At 43.5% G+C, this 10,216-nt stretch overlaps 1 protein-coding gene across 1 annotated transcript in view; it reads left to right on the top strand.

Moving 5' to 3' along the window:
• Nucleotides 1-41: 41 nt before the first annotated feature.
• Nucleotides 42-10,216, top strand: part of LOC135478282 (mucin-2-like) — a gene marked incomplete at its 5' end in the record, with an annotated part of 62,193 nt that continues 52,018 nt past the window's right edge. Inside the window, 8 exons of the mRNA XM_064758557.1 lie at nt 42-1,923; nt 2,087-2,593; nt 3,513-4,154; nt 4,995-5,024; nt 6,525-6,772; nt 7,330-7,444; nt 7,754-8,341; nt 9,949-10,158. Coding sequence (XP_064614627.1) covers nt 42-1,923; nt 2,087-2,593; nt 3,513-4,154; nt 4,995-5,024; nt 6,525-6,772; nt 7,330-7,444; nt 7,754-8,341; nt 9,949-10,158 — 4,222 coding nt within the window. The remainder of the gene's footprint in view (nt 1,924-2,086; nt 2,594-3,512; nt 4,155-4,994; nt 5,025-6,524; nt 6,773-7,329; nt 7,445-7,753; nt 8,342-9,948; nt 10,159-10,216) is intronic.

The following is a 10,216-nucleotide window of genomic DNA, read 5'->3' as shown; positions in this document are numbered from 1 at the left end:
TTTTACAGACAGAGGGACCAACACCTGTGCCAACCTCTGCTGCTCCTACAACACCTGGGCAAACACCTGCACAGACTGAGGGACCAACACCTGTAAAGACTGAGGGGCCAACACCTGTGCAGACTTCAGCTCCCACAACTGTTCCAACACCTACAAAACCTGGACCAACACCAGGAGAGAGGACGGGGCCACCTTTCACAACACCTGTGGCAACCACCAGAGCTCTTACAACGCCAGGACCAACACCTGTACAGACTGAGGGACCAACACCTGTGCAGACTTCAGCTCCCACAACTGTTCCAACACCTACAATACCTACAACACCTGGACCAACACCAGGTGAGAGGACAGGGCCACCTTTCACGACACCTGTGGCAACCACCACAGCTCCTACAACACGTGGACAAACCCCTGTACAGACTGAGGGACCAACACCTCTGCAGACTGAGGGACCAACACCTGTGCAGACAGAGGGGCCAACATCTGTACAGACTGCTGGACCAACATCTGTGCCAACCACTGCTGCTCCCACAACAGTTGAACAGAATGAGGAACCAACACCTCTGCAGACTGAGAGACCAACGCCTATGCCAACCACTTCTGCCCCTACAACTGTTCCAACACCTACAACACCTGGACCAACACCAGGAGAGAGGACGGGGCCACCTTTCACGACACCTGTGGCAACCACCAGAGCTCCTACAACACCAGGACCAACACCTGTACAGACTGAGGGACCAACACCTGTACAGACTGAGGGACCAACAGCTCTGCAGACTGAGGGACCAACACCTCTGCAGACTGAGGGACCAACGCCTATGCCAACCACTTCTGCCCCCACAACTGTTCCAACACGTACAACATCTGGACCAACACCAGAAGAGAGGACAGGTACCACTGCAGCTCCTACACCTGGCCAAACGCCTGTGCAGACTGCTGCTCCTACAACAGCTGAACAGACTGAGGGACCAACACCTCTGCAGACTGAGGGACCAACACCTGTGCAGACAGAGGGGCCGACATCTGTGCAGACAGAGGGACCAACACCTCTGCAGACTGAGGGACCAACGCCTATGCCAACCACTTCTGCCCCCACAACTGTTCCAACACGTACAACATCTGGACCAACACCAGAAGAGAGGACAGGGCCACCTTTCACAACACCTGTGGCAACTACCACAGCTCCTACGACACCAGGACCAACACCTGTACAGACTGAGGGACCAACACCTGTGCAGACTGAGGGACCAACACCTGTACCTACCACAACAGCTCCTACAACACGTGGACAAACTTCTGTGCAGACTGAGGGGCCAACACCTGTGCCGACAGAGGGACCAACACCTGTGCAGACAGAGTGGCCAACATCTGTACAGACTGTTGGACCAACATCTGTGCCAACCACTGCTACTCCTACAACAGCTGAACAGAATGAGGAACCAACAGCTGTACAGACTCAGGGACCAACACCTCTGCAGACTGAGGAACCAACGCCTATGCCAACCACTTCTGCCCCCACAAAATCTGGACCAACACCAGAAGAGAGGACAGGGCCACCTTTCACAACACCTGTGGCAACTACCACAGTTCCTACGACACCAGGACCAACACCTGTACAGACTGAGGGACCAACACCTGTGCAGACTGAGGGACCAACACCTGTACCTACCACTGCAGCTCCTACAACACCTGGCCAAACACCTGTGCAGACTGAGGAACCAACACCTCTGCAGACTGAGGGACCAACACCTGTGCAGACTGAGGGACCAACACCTGTGCCAACCACTGCAGCCCCTACAACACCAGGACCAACACCTGTACACACGGCAAGACCAACACCTGTGTCAACCACTACATCTCAAAATATATCAACTACAACAGACTCAGATGTTTTGGCACCTTCTTGGAGTACATCAGGTTTCAGTGAGTATACTACACGTGTTTACAATGATAAATATTTCTTCTGACATATTTCTTTCTTTCCACTAGGATATAAGAAACTCAAGACTAAGTTACTTCTGTTACCCTGAATTTGGTCTTGTTATACAAATTTGAATTTTAATTATTTAACTTAACTTATTTTTAGCTGTCACTAAGGAGACCACACAACCCACATCTGTAAAGACCACCCCTGAGTATTGTGCCCTGGAGGATGGAATGAAGGACCCACAACGTTTACCGGATGATTCTATCCAGGTGTCTCAGCTTGACCCCTCAAGCTCTCCTCAAGATATCCGTCCTGAAGGAAAGTCAGCCATAATCCCTGTGGACACCGCTAATCCTCCTTACATCCAACTGGATCTGACTCCCAATGGTGAAGACCCTGTTGTTGTTGGCAGAGTGGTTGTGACAGGAAATGTTGGCCGTGTAGCCATTGAGAAGAGAGATGACCCAACTGAAGAATTCGCTAATCCATCTGGAAGAGATTCTTATGAAGTTCCAGAAAATGGTGAAATCCAACTGCCCAAGGACTTCACTGCTTCAGACATCCGTATCACACTTTTGGAACCCAAACAGGAAGAAGCTGGTCAGACTCCAGTAGAGAATTATGAAGTGGAGCTGGAAGTGTTCTGCTGTTATGAACAGGGAACAGGTGAGAATTTAAGAATCTGTGTGGCTTGAGAGGTTTAGCAGTACTGAGAATGGCTTTAAACACAAATCTATATGTCAAAACAGACATTCTTATACTCGCCATCAACCAATAAAGACATTCCCAGTGAACAATCACAAGACCAATTCACAAAATGACATTAAAGACAAATTACCAAAGAACTAAGAAAGTGTATAAAGTACAAAAATATGAAGGAATCATTCAAAGAGAAGCAATCGACAATTTTCTATGATGCATGAAAGTTGCAAGATATGTTCTAGGTGACTGAGTGAAATCAGTGTTTATATTGTGTACCATGCTAGCATATAAGTTGTCAGTAATGCTTTATTAAATGCAGTTTTTTTGTTGACCTCGATCAAGTTTTTGTGTCGGGTTGTGAACACAGAATAGTATCTATCAAAGACAGCATCAACATAGAAGAGAACAGTGGTGGATTCTAAAAAAAACTAAATCAGGACATTTCAGTGTTTTCTTTTCTAATGTGAAAATATTTAACGTAGTAAATATTTTTTCTGTACTTCATTTTGAAGAAATGTTACTTGTTATTTTGTCCTGTTGTTGTTGAAATCGCTCACATATTATTTGTGGTACAACACATTTAATAAAAAGAGATCTTACTTGATGTTTTTGTGAGAAAGTTGTGAGAGTATTGCAGTGAAAGGTTGTAGGGTATAAGATCTAGTAAAACCTGTTTGACAATGATGACCTGAAGTACACAGGTCTGTGGTGCTTTTGGTTTTAGGTAGCCGGTATCTTTTTTTCAGTAAATAATAAGTGACTTTAACCACAAGTACACATCCCTGTTTGGGAGCCTTTATCTGTTTTTATCATTAAATAAGAAAAAATTGAATTTTATTTTATGAAATATTGTTCTCCTGCTCCTTTTGCCAACATCTGATAGAGTACACCACAAGACCTCCTTCTGAAGTTACCACTCAAGGACCTGGTGTCACAACCCCAGCAGTTGGACCAACAACTCAAGGACCTAGTGTCACAACCCCAGCATTTGGACCAACAACTCAAGGACCTAGTGTCACAACCCCAGCATTTGGACCAACAACTCAAGGACCTAGTGTCACAACCCCAGCATTTGGACCAACAACTCAAGGACCTAGTGTCACAACCCCAGCATTTGGACCAACAACTCAAGGACCTAGTGTCACAACCCCAGCAGTTGGACCAACAACTCAAGGACCTGTTGAAACACCTCAAGTTGTGGTAACAACTCAAGGACCTGGTGTCACAACCCCAGCAGTTGGACCAACAACTCAAGGACCTGGTGTCACAACCCCAGCATTTGGACCAACAACTCAAGGACCTAGTGTCACAACCCCAGCAGTTGGACCAACAACTCAAGGACCTGTTGAAACACCTCAAGTTGTGGTAACAACTCAAGGACCTGGCATCACAACCCCAGCAGTTGGACCAACAACTCAAGGACCTGGTGTCACAACCCCAGCAGTTGGACCAACAACTCAAGGACCTGTTGAAACACCTCAAGTAGTGGTAACGACTCAAGGGCCAGCTGTTACCACAACCCAAGGTCTGGGTTTTTCTTTTTGCTATAAAATGTCACCGTTTTAGATTCAATCCATCTCTGGCTAGTGTGACTGCAACTTGAAATCAGGAAGTTTGTACAGTGATTTTTCCTCACTTTGCTCTGCCTATAAACCTCACCCTCATCCCTTAAATGAGTAGAGGGGCCATATACCAGTCAAATAAATATTGTCACTATAGAGTAGTATTTTTCTAACTTATTCCATCATTTGGGCAAATTTTTAAAAAAAAACTCTCTTGAAGTACTTTTTGTTGTTTCTCAAGTATGGTCTAAAGTTTTGCATACCCTGTGCTTCGTTAGAGAGACATTTTTGTCCAACATTTTCTCCTTAGTATTTTTTACTATTATTTGTAAAGGACAAATGTATATTATTACATTCACTTGTCCTTGACAATGAAGTGAGTTTGGGTTTAGCCTAGTTTCCTCCCACCATAATGTTGGCCACCGTCCAATACCGTCCTAAAACATAAATCAAATAAATAAATAAATAATAACATGCAATGTGTCATGCCTGGAATATTCATTGTCTGCCCGGCATCATTGAAAACTGATGACCGCTTCTCTCTTGTATGTTACCGGCTTTATTTCTTATTTGTATAATTTCTTACATACCTTTGTCTTCGGGAGTTAGTGTTAAACGTTGTTGTGGAAATGGATCTTGCGATTATCGACTTGGAACGCCCTTTACGGACTACGAATGGTATAGGAATGTCGGACTTGACGCTTATATTAGCTCCTTCAGCAGTGAAAACATGTGCATGGAGATGAGGCTACAAAACCTTGATGATTGATAATCAGTGTATCACTTTTTTCTGTCATTTTCAGGTGAACATGTATCTGTTGGAGCAATTACAGGTAAGCATATTTACTAGGACATGCATAACAGTGGGACGTGGGTAACAGTGGGATGTGGGTAACAGTGGGACAAGGGTAACTGTGGGACATGTGAAACAGTGGGACTACCACGAGCTTGCCAAACATTGCTGGCCTTTACTGCTGCCTTAGTGTGCTTTGTCACTGGTGCAAACTTAGCTGGCCTTTACTGCTGCCTTGGTGTGCTTCGTCACTGGTGCAAACTTAGCTGGCCTTTACTGCTGCCTTGTTGTGCTTTGTCACTGGTGCAAACTTAGCTGGCCTTTACTGCTGCCTTGGTGTGCTTCGTCACTGGTGCAAACTTAGCTGGCCTTTACTGCTGCCTTGGTGTGCTTCGTCACTGGTGCAAACTTAGCTGGCCTTTACTGCTGCCTTGGTATGCTTCGTCACTGATGCAAACTTAGCTGGCCTTTACTGCTGCCTTGGTGTGCTTTGTCACCGGTGCAAACTTAGCTGGCCTTTATTGCTGCCTTGGTGTGCTTCGTCACTGATGCAAACTTAGCTGGCTTTACTGCTGCCTTGGTGTGCTTTGTCACCGGTGCAAACTTAGCTGGTCTTTACTGCTGCCTTTGTGTGCTTCATCACTGGTGCAACTGAAACAGCCTATGCATGACATTAGTGAACTTTCACTTTCTCCAGCCAGTCCACTGCCATTCCACTCACCATAATAAGCAAACCACAGACTCACTACAGGTGAACTACAGACTTGCCACAGACAAACCCCACACATGGTTGCACTTTCATTCACTAATATGCACAAATACACCCTTTTACACCTGCTGGTGATGGGGATATTTGTTTAATGGTAACATTAATCAAAACATTAGCATTTTTTTTTACTAAATCTTTTGCATTCATTTATGTTTGCTGCTGACAAGAACAGTTAAAAAAATTTTATGTAAAACATAGCTACATTTTGTTCTTGACAAGACAAGTACAGTGTGAACATATTGGTACGTTGATGTAAAATTGTGGCTAGATTTTACTTGCGGTAGATATGTACAACTGCGCTTACATCATGCTTTCAGAGTGATATGTACTAAGACATTAGTTTACGTTTATCTAGGATATTATAAAAATTAGGAGGTTATTATTATTTTCACAAGACCCTACTACGTCTACAGACAAAACAAGGTCCTGTTAGATTCAGGTACATACATGTACACTAGGTACACTGATCAGTGTCGCCTGCACTGCTATACATGTATCATACTGAGGCCTCCATAGCCTAGTGATTTAACAGCATGTCACTGTGAGTTCAAGTCCAGCTCTTGCTGGCTTCCTCTCCAGTCATATATGCACTTGGGAAGATCTGCCAGCAACCAGTGGATGGCAATGGGTTTCTCTTGAGCTCTGCCCCGTTTCTTTCCATCATAATGCTGGCTGTCATTGTATATCGAAGTGAGTTATTCTTGAGTACAGTGTAAAACACCGATCAGATAAAAAAAGTAAGTAAATCATGTATCATTTTAACATTTCTAGATACGTTTTGTAACGACGCTCTTCTGGATGCCGATAGCAAAATCACTCCTCAAGGAGTGGGACGAATTGGACAGGCTCCATTTGTACCAAGTGACAGCCAGCCCTACATGGAAATAGATTTACAAGAAGATTATATCCTCAGTGCCATTGAAGCGCAAGGAAGTCCCTTCAGACTGGACTTCAAGGAGATCACACAGGAAGAATTTGATTCCTACGTGGAATTGGGTATATCCGTTGAGCCTAAACAAGTGAGTCAAGAGTGAATTTATGAATGAATTTTCTGTGGGTTTTTTCTCTCTTGTTATTTTACTGTACAATAAATAACTTAAAATAAGACAGTTGTTTCTCCAGTGACTTATAGAGTTACAGATTCACCTGCCATGATTGATTGTTTGTATGCCTTGATGACACAATCAACCACACTCAAGTGACTGCTGAAGACTTACATATCTGTAAGTCACATGTGAGAAAGTTCATCCGTGACTTCTCAGAGGTTGCTGGTTTACGCCTCACAATCCGGTTTCCTCCACCCATAAAACTGACCTTCATTATACAAGGTCAGAATTCTTGTATATGGCGTTAACAGTCAAATAAATGAATAAAATGTGTTTTATTTGCCATTGCTTTTATGTAGCTTACCTTCAAAGCCCTTCAAGAGAAATACAGATATGATAAAATCTCATATGATATAAGAAATGTATTAAAATAACTGACATGACTAATCCGAATTTGTTGACATATTAATGCTCATACACGTCACTATATGTCTCCAAGGTAACGTACATCTTCACTTCTGTGTCGTCAGTTTTTGCCTCAGTCGGGGGATGCACCAAAGAGATTTAATCTTGTGCCCACTGCAGCCTCTGTGGTACGAATCATTCCAGAGGGACCAATCAATATCCAGCTTCGAGCATGTGAAAGTAGGTGTTTTAACCCATTATAGAACTGTAGTATTTCTTCCATAGTTAGCACCTTTAAAGTCAACATAAAACATGAAACAAAATTAAGTCAGTATAGTTCAAAGTGGCAAGTAAAACTGTCCCCAAAACTATTTGCATTTTTTTTTTCGAATTTTAGAGTAAACCACGCGTTAATTTTCCTGTGTACACTTGGCTCGGGTATAGTAACAACTTTGTCCCTAATTACATGACTACGTTAGACTATGTTTTTACTTGTTTAAACTGAAAAGGTGTTACAATTATGCAATGTGGGTTAATGTTTGACCATAGACCCCAGGGCTACCACTACAACACCTGTAACAACCACTACAAGTCCTACAACACCTGGACAATCGCCAGAAGGGAGGACTGGACCACCTGTAACAACACCTGTGCCGACTGAGGGACCAACACCTGTGCCAACCACTGCTGCGCCAACAACACCTGAGCTGACTGAGGAACCAACACCTGTGCAGACTGAGGAACCAACACCTGTACAGACTGAGGGACCAACACCTGTGCAGACTGAGGGACCAACACCTTTGCCAACCACTGCTGCGCCAACAACACCTGAGCTGACTGAGGAACCAACACCTGTACAGACTGAGGGACCAACACCTGTGCCAACCACAGCTGCTCCTACACCTGTACAAACACCTGTACAGACTGAAGGACCAACACCTGTACCAACCACTGCACCTCCTACACCTGTGCCAGACACTGAAGCTCCTACACCTGTGCCAGACACTGAAGCTCCTACAACATCAAGACAGACCATCCGGCAAACCACAGTGCCAGTCGTTGTAACCACAACACGCACACATGCACCAGAACTGACAACACCACTACCTCCAAGAACTACAGTACCTTCTTCTCAAGGTTAATACACTAGACATTCTGTTCTGTTTTATACTGTACTGTGACATCAACACTATGACATATACCACCGTGACCAGTGAGGTCACAAGTTCAAATCAAGCTCTTGCTTTTCCGATGTCAGTGTTAATTTAGGAGGTTTCTCTAATATCTGGGACCGGCCCGGATAGCACAGTTGGTAGAGCGTCCGCTTCGGGACCGGTAGATCCAGGATCAATCCTTGATCGAGTCACACCTAAGACTTTAAAAGAGGAAGTTGTAACTTCCTCGCTTGGCGTTCAGCATGAAGGGGATAGTGCAACGACTGGTTGACCCGTATCAGTATAATGGCTCGGGCGGGGCGGCTTACTTGCCTTCGGTAAGTCGTCTCAGTGAAGCAGCACTAAATAAAAAGAGCGGTGGAAATCCGTCCTGCAACAAGGAGGCACATTACACGTGCATGCACTCTAATGATTCCTTCGTCGTCATATGACTGAAAAATTGTTGAGTACGACGTTAAACCCCAAGCACTCACTCACTCACTCTAATATCCGAGAACTACAGTACCTTCTTCTCAAGGTTAATACACTAGACATTCTGTTCTGCACTATGACATATACCACCGTGACCAATGAGGTCAAAGGTTCAAATCAAGCTCTTGCTTTTCCGACGTCAGTGTTAATTTAGGAGGTTTCTCTAATATCTGGGAGAAGGTGGTGCTGAAGGACTTTGCAAAGGGTGATGTGTTACTCTGTGCTCTCTGATTTTTTTCTCGCACCCTTTTCTCACACCCTTTTCTCACACCTGACAACATAAGTGACAAATTCATCAAATATAAGATAACTCTAACAATAGCAATTTGAGTGGCATACATGTACATAGTGTTTCCTGTAGTAGTAGCCAAAGTATTGAAATTTGAAAAATACAAATAACATAACATTGGCTCATTGCTGCTATCAGGACCGTCTCCATTCTCAAATTCAGCTCTTACTTCTTCGGCTTTTGTTTTAAGTCAGGAGGTTTTGTCAGATACTTGGCACATGTCGGTGGTTTACTCCGGTTTTTCCCCCCTTCATAAAACTGACCGTCTTCATATGTTAATAGTGAAAAATTCTTTAATTAACATCAATCCATTGATAAGATTAACAGTCATAATAAGACTAGCGAATGCTTAATTGTAAATACAAGTATTTTTCCATTTTTTTTCCCCAACTGAATCAGGTTCCATGTACACACTTTAATTCTCATGATTTGAAATTTACATTTCTTAATCTGGAGAATAATACTGACATCAGAACATATGACATGATGAAGATCAAGGACATGTGTATATAAATCAGTAATCTGTGTAAAATTCTTACTCTAATTCTCCAACTTTTTTGCATATTTCCCAGGTGTTTATTCAGAAGGCATTATTTTGTGTTGACTGATAAAAATTTTTCTTTTTGTGGCCAATCCAACCAATTTAGTTTTGTCTTCAAAATCAAATTAAAAATATGAAAAAATTGCCTTGAAAAATGTGGAAATGTTGAGAATTACACTATAGTTTAAATCTTCATCTCGACGCGATCTGAAACAGTCCTTTTTTTTTTAATCTTTGTGATTCATTTTGTGCATTCTTTGCATTGCAGTGTGCAACACTAACTGTATCTGCATCCTTGGTTGTGGTGAGGACCTATCGCGGTGCAGCCCCTTACCTGGGTGTGATGCATCCTGCGTGTGTCCTGCTGGCACTGCTGACCGTGCTAACTTCAGGTGCATTTTCCGTCAGCCCTGTGAAGCCACAACAGAGCCATGGCTGGAGACAACCACAGGATCCTTTGTGACACCAACCCAGAAATGTGAGTAGACGAAGTGTGTAATGTGATTTCTATAAGATGTATTTCAAATACTAATTGA

This window comes from Liolophura sinensis, chromosome 11 (genome assembly GCF_032854445.1).
Source record: "Liolophura sinensis isolate JHLJ2023 chromosome 11, CUHK_Ljap_v2, whole genome shotgun sequence".
Lineage (NCBI taxonomy): Eukaryota > Metazoa > Mollusca > Polyplacophora > Chitonida > Chitonidae > Liolophura > Liolophura sinensis.
Note: the sequence above shows the minus strand (reverse complement) of the source record. Positions and strands in the feature narration are given on the sequence as shown.